The sequence below is a fragment of the Oncorhynchus keta genome, chromosome 19 (assembly GCF_023373465.1).
Source record: "Oncorhynchus keta strain PuntledgeMale-10-30-2019 chromosome 19, Oket_V2, whole genome shotgun sequence".
Lineage (NCBI taxonomy): Eukaryota > Metazoa > Chordata > Actinopteri > Salmoniformes > Salmonidae > Oncorhynchus > Oncorhynchus keta.
The window spans coordinates 17,337,155-17,354,091 of NC_068439.1; the positions used below are offsets into that span (position 1 = coordinate 17,337,155).

The following is a 16,937-nucleotide window of genomic DNA, read 5'->3' on the forward strand; positions in this document are numbered from 1 at the left end:
ACATGTACATCAACCAGGGTTAATGTATGCTGTACCCCATCCACACTGAAGAGGTTCTGACATGTACATCAACCAGGGTTAATGTATGCTGTACCCCATCCACACTGAAGAGGCTCTGACATGTACATCAACCAGGGTTAATGTATGCTGTACCCCATCCACACTGAAGAGGCTCTGACATGTACATCAACCAGGAATAAAGAGAAAGTTAACTGAAATGTTTCATACTTAATTGAAGTTAAGTGTCTGTTGACATGTTGGAAAAGATTAAAGGTTTCTGTTTAATTTGTCAATATTACATTTTTATTCATTGATTTACTGGCCACCATTACTGTGGTTACATGTTCAGTATATGTATTGACCAGCCTACCTCACCAGCTCACTTTCCATCCCTGCTTTGGACAATTAATAGCATGACTCTCGTACTTTGCCCTTTTCCTTTATGGTTGATATTAACGAAGAAAGGAGATATTATCTGTCTCTCTCCTATTGTGTACCACTGTTAAATACTGTGGGGGAAAAACCTGGAAAACAAGTACTTAGAACTACCAATTATTGTAGATAAATATTAATGAAAAGGGTAAACAACACTGGACTGAACCCCCTAATTATCAAACGAATATTAATGTACAACAATATAGAAGATACATGACTAGAGGTTATGCAATATGGGTGTATATCCACTGCACGCTTCTTCGGTGTGTAATTGACATGACCAAAGTCCTATTGCAAATTGAAACTATGAAAAATGTACGTTACACCACGTGATTTTCTGGGGCTGGTTGATTTTCAACTCATCGCCTATTCACATCCAAATAAGATATGGATCTGTTCGCACTTCCTACGCCTTCCACTAGATGTCAACAGTCAGTAGAACGTGGAATGAAGCCTCTAGTGTGATGTGGGACCGGATGGCAGCTATTTGAGTCACTGGTCTGGCAGAATGACAGTTCCTGGTTACGCGCAGTAGTCATTATATCGCCTTGCGTTCCATTACTCTGTAGACGAAAACTAATGCTCCGGTTGGAACGTTATTGCATATATATGATAATAACATCCTGAAGATTGATTCTCTACTTAGTTTGACCAGGTTATTCGACCTGGAATATAACTTTTTGAAGTTTTTGTCCGAGTTCGCCTGGACCAGCACCAGCTTTTGGACATGTGAACTAAACGTGCTAGCAAAATTAGCTAATTGGACACTAGTAATGGACATTATGGAACAAAACAACGATTTATTGCGAAACTAGGATTCCTTTGCAGTAAAGTCTAGGCAACAAATAACATTGGATTGCTTTCTTTACATGAACCACTTTTATTTTACACATAGAGATTGATCATGTAGATAATATGATTTGTTGTTAACCTGCATTTCCCCATAGCAGGGATTTTTTTGCATGTTTCAATGCAACAAAAAGTGTCCACCTTTTTGGACCTCACCAGTTTGCACCCCTGATCCTGCCTTCTTATACACCTATTTTCTAACTTGCTTTTTCTGTATCAAAATAATTCAAATACTCTTAATTCACGGGTATTTTAGTTGAGTAAAGAATGTATGTACAATTCGGTACAGGATAAGTATTTGATAACTGAGTCTTATTTCTTGCTGCAGAGGTCATTTATAAAGGAATGAGTTTGACAACCCACCCACCAGAAGCCCTGTTTATACCTGGTGCTAAAATGCATCCTGATATTGTCCACATTCTGATTCTGCCCACATTTTTAGAAGTTAAGACAAGGCTTACATTGTCAGCTCAAGCGTTGGAGCTGTCAAAATCGGTGAGCAGTAGCTCTTGATCATTGTCATGAAGCCACATCGCACACTCGTTAAAAATTAAGAATGAGCAAATGTAGGCTTTATAGAAATAATGGCACTTAAACAAAATAGCGATGATTTTTACCAGCCTAATCGAGGTGTAGATTACACCTCACATTCCAGTGTTTGAAAGGCTGCATGGGATTTCTCTTAATGTGACTACAGTGCAGCCAATGGCAATGTCTGCTTTAGACATGCCAAGAGCCACTTGTGGATTTGACAGCTCTAACATGTCAAAACAACCACTAAGCGGATGTCGGCTGAAGCAGATCTGATTGTGATCAGGTAGTCAGGGACAATTTGATTGGTTGAATGAAAGCTGGTCCTTCTGTGGCTCAGTTGGTAGAGCATGGCGCTTGTAACGCCAGGGTAGTGGGTTCGATTCCTGGGACCACCCATACGTAGACTGTATGCACACATGACTGTAAGTCGCTTTGGATAAAAGCGTCAGCTAAATGGCATATATTATATTATAAAGCTCAGTGGGTGGAGATTACAGGTGAGAGTCAAATAAAAGAAACCAGAAGGTCCCAGGTTTTAATCTTGCAGATGCCCTCTCTCAAAGTTATTCATAGCACTGGTTACACCTTGCATTAACATGTTTGTTGTAATGATCCGATTTTGTTTATTTAATTTAACTAGGCAAGTCAGTTAAGAACAAATTCTGATTTACAATGACTGCCTTCTCCGGCCAAACACGAACGACGCCGGGCCAATTGTGCGCTGCCCTATGAGACCCCAATTACGGCCGGATGTGATACAGCCAGGATTCGAACCAGGGACTGCAGTGACACCTCTTGCACTGAGATGCAGTGCCATAGACCGCTGCGCCACTCAGGAGCAAATCAAGAATCCAATCACTATCAGGGACAGTCAGAATGTGGACAAGATCAGGACACATTGTTAGCGCCAGTTATAAAGGGGCTAGAGAGATCATCACACCAGCAATATAGTATTTATAGAAAGGGAAAACTGTAGACCTTAAAACATATCTCCCACACATCCTGGCAAATGTCCCCTTATCCCTTCTCTCTTCCGTTCACTTGCACACACATCACGACTTCAATCACACACTCATACAGGCCTGAAATCACACACTCATACAGGCCTGAAATCACACACGTCTCACATGCACAAATGAGTTTGCGTACAGGGGCAGAGGGGATCTCCCATGGTGCACTGTAATGGAACCTCTAGGTGGTGCCTGATTGGTCCATAGCATGACGTCTCCCTCTGAGATTGTTGTGAGATTCTCATTTTGCCGTGATGATTAACACATTTTTCTGAGTTTTTGCTCCTCAGAGGTGGGGAGACTGAGGGGATTACACAGACAGCAGTATCATTGGAATGCAGGGTGAAATAAAAGAAAATGGAGTCCACATATTGTTTTGAGAACTGTTTATTCCTCCTGTTTGTCTGTCAGGAGGTTAAATCCCAAATAGCACCCTATTCCCTACATAGTGTACTGCTTTTGACCAGCTCTATGGGAATATGTTTCCAATTGGGATACTACCAAAGACTTGCTTACCACACCACTCACACAACACACTTCCAGAGCAGGAAGGGGACTAAGGCGGCGTACAAATATTCCTAAAACGTACTCCGTAAATCCCTTCCGTAAAGTATAATCACTGACCTGACATAACATGATAGGTGAACGCTATGCAGTGGAACCATGACACCTATCCAATCATGATATGCAGATTAAGTATTCACTCAGGGCCATAGACCTTGGCTATAATGGGTTAAATAGAGAAGTAGAGTATCTACTCAAATATACAGTATTCTTTGATACATATAGATCTATAAACAGCGATCCATAGTTAGGAGAAAAACATTGATGTTACCATGGAATTAAGGCTCTTACCTCAAAATCCTGACCTACATTATGTGCACATTCTCATTGGCCATTACATGAACCAATGACACTGGACAAAAGCAGTTGCATGAGAACTGTACAAATGCACGTCCATACAGTGGGGCAAAAAAGTATTTAGTCAGCCACCAATTGTGCTAGTTCTCCCACTTAAAAAGAGTAGAGAGGCCTGTAATTTTCATCATAGGTACACTTCAACTATGACAGACAAAATGAGAAAAGAAAATCCAGAAAATCATATTGTAGGATTTTTTATGAATTTATTTGCAAATTATGTTGGAAAATAAGTATTTGGTCAATAACAAAAGTTTATCTCAATACTTTGTTATATACCCTTTGTTGGCAAAAACAGAGGTCAAACGTTTTCTGTAAGTCTTCACAAGGTTTTCACACACTGTTGCTGGTATTTTGGCCCATTCCAGATCTCCTCTAGAGCAGTGATGTTTTGGGGCTGTTGCTGGGCACCACGGACTTTCAACTCCCTCCAAAGATTTTCTATGGGGTTGAGATCTGGAGACTGACTTGGCCACTCCAGGACCTTGAAATGCTTCTTACGAAGCCACTCCTTTGCCCGGGCGGTGTGTTTAGGATCATTGTCATGCTGAAAGACCCAGCCACATTTCATCTTCAATGCCCTTGCTGATGGAAGGAGGTTTTCACTCGAAATCTCATGCTACATGGCCCCATTCATTCTTTCCTTTCCACGGATCAGTCGTCCTGGTCCCTTTGCAGAAAAACATGTTTCACAGTAGGTATGGTGTTCTTTGGATGCAACTCAGCATTCGTTGTCCTCCAAACACGACGAGTTGAGTTTTTACCAAAAAGTTATATTTTGGTTTCATCTGACCATATGACATTCTCCCAATCTTCTTCTGGATCATCCAAATGCTCTCTAAGCAAACTTCAGACGGGCTTGGACATGTACTGGCTTAAGCAGGGGGACACGTCTGGCACTGCAGGATTTGAGTCCCTGGCGGCGTAGTGTGTTACTGATGCTAGGCTTTGTTACTTTGGTCCCAGCTCTCTGCAGGTCATTCACTAGGTCCCCCCGTGTGGTTCTGGGATTTTTGCTCACCGTTCTTGTGATCATTTTGACCCCACGGGTTCTTGTGATCATTTTGACCCCACGGATCTTGCGTGGAGCCCCAGATCGAGGGAGATTATCAGTGGTCTTGTATGTCTTTCTTTTCCTAATAATTGCTCCCACAGTTGATTTCTTCAAACCAAGCTGCTTACCTATTGCAGATTCAGTCTTCCCAGCCTGGTGCAGGTCTACACTTTTGTTTCTGGTGTCCTTTGACAGCTCTTTGGTCTTGGCCATAGTGGAGTTTGGAGTGTGACTGTTTGAGGTTGTGGACAGGTGTCTTTTATACTGATGACAAGTTCAAACAGGTGCCATTAATACAGGTAACGAGTGGAGGACAGAGGAACCTCTTAAATAAGAAGTTACAGGTCTGTGAGAGCCAGAAATCTTGCTTGTTTGTAGGTGACCAAATACTTATTTTCCACCATAATTTGCAAATAAATTCATTAAAAATCCTACAATGTGATTTTCTGGATTTTTCTCCCTAATTTTGTCTGTCATAGTTGAAGTGTACCTATGATGAAAATTACAGGCCTCTCTCATCTTTTAAGTGGGAGAACTTGCATAATTGGTGGCTGACTAAATACTTTTTTGCCTCACTGTATATTAATGCCTAATACGCCAGTACATTACAACACTCTGGGGTGAGGTTTGCCATAGGTACAGATCTAGGATCAGCTTCCCTGCCCCAATCCTAATCTTAACCATTGGTGTAGGAAATGTTAAACTGACCCAATATCAGTGTCTAGGGGCAACTTCACCCTACTCCACATGACAACATCTGAGGCAACAGGTCAAATGTGTGCCTTGAAGGCTGATTGAAGTCGTTACATGTTGGAAGCAGTCCATATGAACATACACAGATCCATATGGAAATCTATATATGACAATAACAGGAATATAAAGGCTAAACTATATCACCATACTGGTAAGTTCCTTGGTTTCCATCGATGAGCTACTAGTTCTTAGAATATACACACAGTTCTTCATCTTCTGTTATACTGTATATTTATAACTTCCGGTCCTGGGACTAAATAGTTTGAAATGTTACAACTTGTGCAAGCCTGCCTAGAGTGTCATGTGGGCTGGGTTTGGAAATAGTCCATTGGTTCCATCCAGGCAATGCACCATGCAAACTCAAATACTATTTGAAACCAGGCCAGGGCCTGTATTCACAAAGTGTCTCACAGTAGGAGTGCTGATCTAGAATCAGTTACCCCTGCTTATTCATTATGATTTAGGAGATAGAACTGAACCTAGATCGTGGGGGCATTCATTACGTCCTTTAACGGAAACCGTTTAAGAACCAAACGGAAGCAAACTGAGCAAGTGGAATGAAATGGGGAGGGACCTACCTGATTGTGTCCAATAGAAATTCAGTTGCAAAACATTTTCCGTTTGGAGAAAACAATTGCAAGATGTTTAGCAACAGATTAAACGTTTTGCAACAGAATCCTCATAATGAATACACCCCAGCATTACTCCTCTGACACTTTATTGTGCACGGATTCTATCTGTCAGTTCTTAATTAACATACTCCAGAAAACAGCGCTCTTTCACTCAGCTGCTGTGTGATTTCTTCTGACTTCACTTCATCATTCTTCTGATTGACATCCGCAAACCTAACAGCCTTCTCCTGTCTGGCCAATGGGACTTTGCCATTCTCCCGCTCTACTTCCTGGTTGAAGTCTGTGGCCACACCCTCTGTACTCTGCGGGAAGTCTTCTTGAGATTCTGTCTCACACTCTCTCTCCTCCTCTTCTCTCTTGAGTCTTCCTCTCTCTACGGTGCTCCCTTTCTCATTTCTGTTGTTGTCCCAGTTTCTTCTCGCTTTGCTCTCCTCCTCTTCCGTGTTCCTCTTCTGTTCATCCATCCCTCTCTCCATCACTGGGGACATGTTCTTTCTCTCCTCTTTCGGCATTTCTCCGGCAGAGTTTTTCTTCGCCTTGTTCCGACCCCTGAGGTTCAACTTCTGAAAGAGACATTTTAAAGAGATACTTTTTTTCTTTCTTTAAACTCGGTCTTCAGACACCTGACAAAAACACTACAAACTCTATCTCGGTAATGCTTCTCTCTTGGACAGTTAACAGCAAATAATTGAACAAATCTCTTTTGGACTGTAATGTACTAATAAATGCCTATTATTAGACAATATAACTGTCCCTCTGAGCGTTAACAGCACCAGAGTGGGCCTATATCAGCTGGGTTATCTACCGGTATAATTAGAAGTGACACCAATTGTGACACAGCATTGTGTAGGTCATATGAGTGTGTGAGTGTGAGAGAGAGTGTGTGAGTGTGTGAGTGTGTGAGTGTGTGAGTGAGTGAGTGAGTGAGTGAGTGAGTGAGTGAGAGAGAGAGAGAGAAAGAGAGAGAGAAGGGCAAGAAAAGGGCAACCAGTGAAGAACAAACACCATTATAAGTTCAACCTATACTTGTGTTTTTTATTTTCCCTTTTGTATTTTAACTATTTGCACATCTTTACAACACTAAATAGACATAATGATATTTGAAATGTCTCTATTCCTTTGGAACATCTGTGAGTGTAATGTTTCCTGTTAATTTTTGATAGTTTATTTCACTTTTGTTTATCTATTTCACTTGCTTTGGCAATGTAAACATATATTTCCCATACCAATAAAGCCCCTTGAATTGAATTACATTGAGAGGGAGGAGAGAGGTAGAGCGAATAAGCAGATGAGCTCCTGCATTTTTCAGCATTTTTTCAGAAAAATATAGATTTAGAGTTCGATAAACTTGGATTTTTCTACAAGGACATACACAGGATACTACCCTGCACAACACAACCTTTACTCCAAATCAAAACTCCGAACCTACAACCTGATTTTGGACTAAATTACCGGAAGGATTCCTACTATCAAAGATTCTTATTCGCAAGGACTACACAGCAAATGCTCTGGCAAACCAACGACCTGCAAAAGAAGCACAACAGAAATCTGAAAATACCATCCAACCTGGAACTGAGTGAGTAATGTTTAGTCTGAAGCTACTTTTAAAGCCAAGAAGGAAAATAAATTACAATAATATATTTTACTTTATAAGGACTGAATGCTAAATGAAGGCTACCAAGCTTGCTAGGAAAGAACATATCTGACTGCAACTTCAATTAGCACCTAGGTGTGAAGTGTGAGGTGTCAAAGCCCTTGAGCCTAACAATATCAGGAGTGTGTCTGCACTCTGGACTGTGGTGAGACAGCTTCAACAGGAGAAAGAGCAGGAGGGGAAGAAGGAGGCCCAGCGGCAGTCGTACGGTAATTTGGTAAAAAGCCAATTTGATCAGGACATTGTTTTCACTCACAGCCTCCCCCAGCCAAATGCAGAGGTCTTTGAAGCTCCCTCCCCCTGTAGAGGTCATTACAATACAGTACCCCCTGGATGTAAAAAACGAGAAGGCACGGAAAGAGTACAAAAATAAACTCCTTATGGAAAATCAAGAGACACTTTTTGCTGACTGGTATAAAAAAAAGAACACTTCCACTAGGACCATCCCCTGGCATGGAGCAGTGCTATATTAACACACTACCTCTCTGTTAACTTCTTCGATATAGGGGGTGCTCTTTTAATTTTTGGATAAAAAAACGTTCCCATTTTAAACAAGATATTATGTCACGAAAAGATGCTCGACTATGCATATAATTGACAGCTTTGGAAAGAAAACACTCTGACGTTTCCAAAACTGCAAAGATATTATCTGTGAGTGCCACAGAACTGATGCTATAGGCGAAACCAAGATGACATTTCAAACAGGAAATGGCCCAGATTTTGAAGGCGTTGTGTTCCAATGTCTCCTTATATGGCTGTGAATGCGCCAGGAATGAGCCTACACATTCTGTCGTTTCCCCAAGGTGTCTGCAGCATTGTGACATATTTGTAGGCATATCATTGGAAGATTGACCATAAGAGACTACATTTACCAGGTGCCCGCTTGGTGTCCTCCGTCGAAATTATTGCGAAATCTCCAGCTGCGTGCATTTTTCAATTTGCTCCAGAGGAGAAACCCAAATGCCATGAATGATTTATCATCGAATAGATATGTGAAAAACACCTTGAGGATTGATTCTAAACAACGTTTGCCATGTTTCTGTCGATATTATGGAGTTAATTTGGAAAAAAGTTTGGCGTTGTAATGACTGAATTTTCGGGGTTTTTTCTTAGCCGTGATGAACAAAACGGAGCGATTTCTCCTACACAAATAATGTTTTTGGAAAAACTGAACATTTGCTATCTAACTGAGAGTCTCCTCATTGAAAACATCCGAAGTTCTTCAAAGGTAAATGATTTTATTTGAATGCTTTTCTTGTTTTTGTGAAAATGTTGCCTGCTGAATGCTAGGCTTAATGCTATGCTAGCTATCAATACTCTTACACAAATGCTTGTGTAGCGATGGTTGAAAAGCATATTTTGAAAATCTGAGATGACAGTGTTGTTAACAAAAGGCTAAGCTTGTGAGTGAATATATTTCCTTCATTTAATTTGCGATTTTCATGAATAGTTAACGTTGCGTTATGGTAATGAGCTTGAGGCTATGATTACGCTCCCGGATACGGGATTGCTTGACGCAAGAAGTTAACTTCCCTAGGGTAGGGGGCAGCATTCGGAATTTTGGATGAAAAGCGTGCCCAAATTAAACTGCCTGCTACTCAGGCCCAGAAGATAGGATATGCACATAACTAGTAGATTTGGATAGAAAACACTCTAACACTCTAAAATAATGTATGTGAGTATAACAGAACTGATATGGCAGGCGAAAACCCGAGGAAAATCCAACCAGGAAGTTCTATCATTTGAAAGGCTGTTTTTCCATTGAAAGCCTATCCACCATACAAAGACAGTTCACAAGCTTTGTGTCTTCCTCTACATGTGGCCAGTCTTTTGGCATTGTTTCAGGTTGTTACTCTGAAAAATGAGGGAGATATAGCACTTTCAATCAGTGACCAGTGGAAATTTCCATTCATCAGCCATGCGCCCTGATCGGGAACGCGCCTTTCTTGTTTCTCCTTTCCTATTGACGAAGCTTTTGTCCGGTTGAAATATTATTGATTATTTATGACAAAAACAACTGGAAGATTGTTTTTAAACATTGTTTGGCATGTTTCTACTAACTTTTATTGTAATTTTTAAAAACTTTTCGTCTGGAATTAGTGCACGCGCCTTAAGAACAAATTCTTATTTTCAATGACGGCCTAGAAACAGTGGGTTAACTGCCTTGTTCAGGGGCAGAACAACAGATGTTTACCTTGTCAGATTGTACTCCTTATGGACTCAAACGGGAAATGTATACAAGAAAATAAATTTTTGCCCAAACAAACAGAACCCGGCGCGCCCCAGACCTTCTGTCTGAGGACCAACTCGGTTCACCTAGCCACATAATAATACACACAGGCAAAAATGACCTGAGAGCACAGCAGGAAAGGGTGGCCACAGCTCTCAAGGGAGTGATTGAAAAAGCTTATTCTACTTTCCCCAACACACAAGTGGTTATCTTCACCTTGCTACCATATAGCGGGTAAACGCAAGTATTTCCAGTGACTGTGCCTCAAAACCAAATGCGTACCTGGCCCACCATGTCCACCTATAGCAGTGCCCACCTTCGCCAGGACCCTAAAGGACATCGCCATCAACCGCAGCCCCAACACCTCACACAAGAGCAACAGATCAAAAGACACCCCGCTCAGACCAGCGAGACACTCTTCCAGACCCGAGGGACCCCCCCAGACCTACACAGAGGATCCACGCCGAAAGGACCCACATTCAGACCACAGCACCCCCAGCCACATCCACACCACCACCAATCAATATCCCCCCAAACCAACCATGTCCACACCCCATATAGATCAACTCAGACCTATGCCCCTCCAGCCCACCCCATGCCCCCCACTCCCACAAAGGAGGGCTTCAACATGAAAGTCACACATACGCCCAGGCCATGAGCAGGCAAACAGGCCCAACTCCCATTCTTACACTGGCCCAAGCCAATCGTATGTATCAGATACTTAGCAGGCTCTGCTCACACTTACTGGTCTGAGGCCAAACCACACGACTAACAACATTGGACACTATGAAACACAATGCCTTCACTATCTCAGCTGGTAGTCCTATCCACCAAACTACCAGGAGTAAAACAGGGAAGGAAGGGACTCAGGAGGTATGCTAATTTGGTATAGAGCAGACCTAACTCACTATTAAATTCATAAAAAAAGGAACATTTTACATTTGGCTAGAAATTCAAAAGGAAACGATCTCAACAGAGAAAAATGTCCTACATATATCCTCTCACGAGAATCGCAATACTTTAAAGAAAACAGCATTTCCAGGCCCTGGGACATGTACTAGTCTGTTGCGACCTAAATGCCAGAACTGGACAAGAACCTGACACCCTCAGCACACAGGGGGACAAACACCTACCTGGAGGTGACAGCATTCCGTCACCCATATTACCCCCTAGGCACAACTACGATAACATAACCAACAAAAACGTGTCACAACCTCTTCAGCTCTTTTGCACGGTAGGTATGTACATAGTCAATGGTAGGCTTTGAGGGGACTCCTACAGTAGGAACACCTATAGTTAATCTCTTGGCAGTAGTACTGTAGACTACTTTATCACTGACCTCAACCCAGAGTCTCTCAGAGCATTCCGTCAGCCCACTGACGCCCCTAACAGATCACAGCAAAATCACATTACCTGAACAGAGCAATACTCAATCATGAGGCATCAAAGCCTAAACGAACTGAATAATATTAAGAAATGCTATAGATGGAAGGAATGTAGTGTAGAAACCTACCCAAAAATAATTAGGCAACAACAAATTCAATCCCTTTTAGACAACTTCCTGGACAAAACGTTTCACTGTAATAGTGATGATGTAAACTTGGCAGTAGAAAACCTAAACAGTATATTTGACCTCTCAGCTTCCCTATCAAATCTAAATATGTTGAGCAGAAAACCTTAGAAAATTAACAACAGTGACAAATGGTTTGATAAAAAATGCAAAAACCGAAGAAAGAAATTGAGGAACCTATCCAATCAAAAACACACAGACCCAGAAAACCTGAGCCTACGCCTTCACTATGGCGAATCACTAAAACAATACAGAAATACACTACGGAAAAAGAAGGAACAGCACGTCAGAAATCAGCTCAATGAAATTGAAGAATCCATAGACTCAAAACACTTCTGGGAAAGTTGGAAAAAACACTAAAGAAACACCAGTCTCAACGACAACAGTGAAGAGGATGCTGGGATGCTGGCCTTCTAGGCAGAGTTCCTATGTCCAGTGTCTGTTCTTTTGCCCATCTTAATCTTTTCTTTTTATTGGCCAGTTTGAGATATGGCTTTTTCTTTGCAACTCTGCTTAGAAGGCCAGCATCCCGGAGTTGCCTCTTCACTGTTGACGTTGAGACTGGTGTTTTTGAGGGTACTATTTAATGAAGCTGCCAGTTGAGGACTTGTGAGGCATCTGTTTCTCAAATTAGACACTAATGTACTTGTCCTTTTGCTCAGTTGTGCACCGGGGCCTCCCACTCCTTTCTATTCTGGTAAGAGCCAGTTTGCGCTGTTCTGTGAAGGGAGTAGTACACAGAGTTGTACGAGATCTTCAGTTTCTTGGCAATTTCTCGCATGGAATATCCTTCATTTCTCAGAACAAGAATAGACTGACGAGTTTCAGAAGAAAGGTTTTTGTTTCGAGACATTTTGAGCCTGTAATCGAACCCACAAATGCTGATGCTTCAGATACTCAACTAGTCTAAAGAATGCCAGTTCTATTGCTTCTTTAATCGGCACGACAGTTTTCAGTTGTGCTAACATAATTGCAAAATGGTTTTCTAATAATCAATTAGCCTTTTAAAATGATAAACTTGGATTAGCTAACACAATGTGCCATTGGAACACAGGAGTGATGGTTGCTGATAATGGGCCTCTGTACGTCTATGTAGATATTCCATAAAAAATATGCAGTTTCTAGCTACAATATTCATTTACAACACAAACAATGTCTATACTGTATTTCTGATCAATTTGATGTTATTTTAATGGACAAAAAATTGATTTTCTTTCAAAAACAAGGACATTTCTAAGTGACAGTCAGTCTGCAGCACCCGGCCTCACCCTACTAGAATCTGAAGTCAAATGTCTACTGATTATCTGGTGCTTCTGTCCCCAACTAAGGAGGGCCTACAGCAGCACCAAGATCTTCTGCACAGATTCTGTCAGACCTGGGACCGGACAGTAAATCTCAGTAAGACAAAAATAATGGTGTTCCAAAAAAGGTGCAGTTGCCAGAACCACAAATACAAATTCAATCTAGACACCGTTGCCCTAGAGCACACAAAATATTATACATACCTCGGCCTAAACAGCAACGCCACAGGTAACTTCCACAAATCTGTGAACGATCTAAGAGACAAGGCAATGAGGGCCTTCTATGCCATCAAAAGGAATGTGTACATTTTATTTATCTAGGCAAGTCAGTTAAGAAAAAATTCTTATTTACAATGAAGGTCTACACCGGCCAAACCCGGACAACGCTTGGCCAATTGTGTGCCGTCCTACGGGACTCCTGATCACTGACGGATGTGATGCAGCCTGGATTCAAAGCAGGTACTGCAGTGACACATCTTGCACTGAGATGCAGTGTCTTAGACGACTGTGCCACTCAGGACAACATTCAACATGCCAATTAGGATCTGGCAAAAAATACTACAATTAGTTATAGAACATCAAAAATATCCTCTGTGTACAATGTCAAACACCAAATAATGCATGCAGAGCAGAATTAGGCTGATACCCGTTAATGATCTCTCACAGTTCTGGGCGACTTTAACCTCCCCACGTCTACCTTTGACTCATTCCTCTCTGCCTCCTTCTTTCCACTCCTCTCCTCTTTTGACCTCACCCTCTCACCTTCCCCCCCTACTCACAAGGCAGGCAATACGCTTGACCTCATCTTTACTAGATGCTGTTCTTCCACTAACCTCATTGCAACTCCCCTCCAAGTCTCCGACCACTACCTTGTATCCTTTTCCCTCTCGCTCTCATCCAACACTTCCCACACTGCCCCTACTCGGATGGTATCGCGCCGTCCCAACCTTCGCTCTCTCTCCCCGCTACTCTCTCCTCTTCCATCCTATCTTCTCTTCCCTCTGCTCAAACTTTCTCCAACCTATCTCCTGATTCTGCCTCCTCAACCCTCCTCTCCTCCCTTACTGCATCCTTTGACTCCCTATGTCCCCTATCCTCCAGGCCGGCTCGGTCCTCCCCTCCCGCTCCGTGGCTCGACGACTCATTGCGAGCTCACAGAACAGGGCTCCGGGCAGCCGAGCGGAAATGGAGGAAAACTCGCCTCCCTGCGGACCTGGCATCCTTTCACTCCCTCCTCTCTACATTTTCCTCCTCTGTCTCTGCTGCTAAAGCCACTTTCTACCATTCTAAGTTCCAAGCATCTGCCTCTAACCCTAGGAAGCTCTTTGCCACCTTCTCCTCCCTCCTGAATCCTCCCCCCCCTCCCTCCTCCCTCTCTGCAGATGACTTCGTCAACCATTTTGAAAAGAAGGTCGATGACATCCGATCCTCGTTTGCTAAGTCAAACGACACCGCTGGTTCTGCTCACACTGCCCTACCCTATGCTCTGACCTCTTTCTCCCCTCTCTCTCCAGATGAAATCTCGCGTCTTGTGACGGCCGGCCGCCCAACAACCTGCCCGCTTGACCCCATCCCCTCCTCTCTTCTCCAGACCATTTCCGGAGACCTTCTCCCTTACCTCACCTCGCTCATCAACTCATCCCTGACCGCTGGCTACGTCCCTCCCGTCTTCAAGAGAGCGAGAGTTGCACCCCTTCTGAAAAAACCTACACTCGATCCCTCCGATGTCAACAACTACAGACCAGTATCCCTTCTCTCTTTTCTCTCCAAAACTCTTGAGCGTGCCGTCCTTGGCCAGCTCTACCGCTATCTCTCTCAGAATGACCTTCTTGATCCAAACCAGTCAGGTTTCAAGACTAGTCATTCAACTGAGACTGCTCTTCTCTGTATCACGGAGGCGCTCCGCACTGCTAAAGCTAACTCTCTCTCCTCTGCTCTCATCCTTCTAGACCTATCGGCTGCCTTCGATACTGTGAACCATCAGATCCTCCTCTCCACCCTCTCCGAGTTGGGCATCTCCGGCGCGGCCCACGCTTGGATTGCGTCCTACCTGACAGGTCGCTCCTACCAGGTGGCGTGGCGAGAATCTGTCTCCTCACCACGCGCTCTCACCACTGGTGTCCCCCAGGGCTCTGTTCTAGGCCCTCTCTTATTCTCGCTATATACCAAGTCACTTGGCTCTGTCATAACCTCACATGGTCTCTCCTATCATTGCTATGCAGACGACACACAATTAATCTTCTCCTTTCCCCCTTCTGATGACCAGGTGGCGAATCGCATCTCTGCATGTCTGGCAGACATATCAGTGTGGATGACGGATCACCACCTCAAGCTGAACCTCAGCAAGACGGAGCTCCTCTTCCTCCCGGGGAAGGACTGCCCGTTCCATGATCTCGCCATCACGGTTGACAACTCCATTGTGTCCTCCTCCCAGAGCGCTAAGAACCTTGGCGTGATCCTGGACAACACCCTGACGTTCTCAACTAACATCAAGGCGGTGTCCCGTTCCTGTAGGTTCATGCTCTACAACATCCGCAGAGTACGACCCTGCCTCACACAGGAAGCGGCGCAGGTCCTAATCCAGGCACTTGTCATCTCCCGTCTTGATTACTGCAACTCGCTGTTGGCTGGGCTCCCTGCCTGTGCCATTAAACCCCTACAACTCATCCAGAACGCCGCAGCCCGTCTGGTGTTCAACCTTCCCAAGTTCTCTCACGTCACCCCGCTCCTCCGCTCTCTCCACTGGCTTCCAGTTGAAGCTCGCATCCGCTACAAGACCATGGTGCTCGCCTACGGAGCTGTGAGGGGAACGGCACCTCAGTACCTCCAGGCTCTGATCAGGCCCTACACCCAAACAAGGGCACTGCGTTCATCCACCTCTGGCCTGCTCGCCTCCCTACCACTGAGGAAGTACAGTTCCCGCTCAGCCCAGTCAAAACTGTTCGCTGCTCTGGCCCCCAATGGTGGAACAAACTCCCTCACGACGCCAGGACAGCGGAGTCAATCACCACCTTCCGGAGACACCTGAAACCCCACCTCTTCAAGGAATACCTAGGATAGGGTAAGTAAGGGTAGGTAATCCTTCTCCCCCAACAAGATTTAGATGCAAGTGGCTGTTCCACTGGTTGTCATAAGGTGTATGCACCAATTTGTAAGTCGCTCTGGATAAGAGCGTCTGCTAAATGACTTAAATGTAAAATGTAAATGATCAAAATCCAGAAAAGAGCAGTTCAATTCTATAAGAAGCGATTCACAAACCTTCCATAACAAAGCCGTCACCTACAGAGAGATGAACCTGGAGAAGAGTCCCCTAAGCAAGCTGGTCCTGGGGCTCTGTTTGCAAACACAAACAGACCACACAGAGCACCAGGACAGCAACACAATTAGACCCAACCAAATCAAGGGAAAACTAAAAGATAATTACTTGACACATTGGAATGAATTAACAAAAAAAAGAGCAAACTAGAATGCTATTTGGCCCTAAACAGAGAGTACACATTAGCAGAATACCTGACCACTGTGACTGACCCAAAATTAAGGAAATATTTTACCATGTACAGACTCAATGAGCATAGCCTTGCTATTGAGAAAGGCCACCATAGGCCGACCTGACTCTCAAGAGAAGACAAGCTATGTGCTCACTGCCCACAAAATGAGGTGGAAACTGAGCTGCACTTCCTAACCTCCTGATGTATGACCATATTAGAGACACATATTTTTCTCAGGTTACACAGACACACAAAGAATTTGAAAACAAACCCAAATTTGATAAACTCCAATATCTATTGGGTGAAATACCATAGTGTGCAATATTTGTGACCTGTTGCCACAAGAAAAGGGCAACCAGTGAAGAACAAACACCATTGTTAATACAACCCATATTTATGTTGATTTATTTTCCCTTCTGTACTTTAACTATTTGCACATAATATGACATTTGAAATGTCTTTATTATTTTGGAACTTCTGTGAGTGTAATGTTTACTGTTACATTTTTA

At 43.3% G+C, this 16,937-nt stretch overlaps 1 protein-coding gene across 1 annotated transcript in view; it reads right to left on the bottom strand.

Annotated features, from left to right (window-relative positions):
* Nucleotides 1-5,373: 5,373 nt before the first annotated feature.
* Nucleotides 5,374-16,937, bottom strand: part of LOC118397638 (raftlin-like) — a 61,554-nt gene continuing 49,990 nt past the window's right edge. The window contains exon 10 of the mRNA XM_052469895.1: nt 5,374-6,748. Within this exon, the coding sequence (XP_052325855.1) occupies nt 6,305-6,748 (444 nt within the window). The 3' untranslated portion in view covers nt 5,374-6,304. The remainder of the gene's footprint in view (nt 6,749-16,937) is intronic.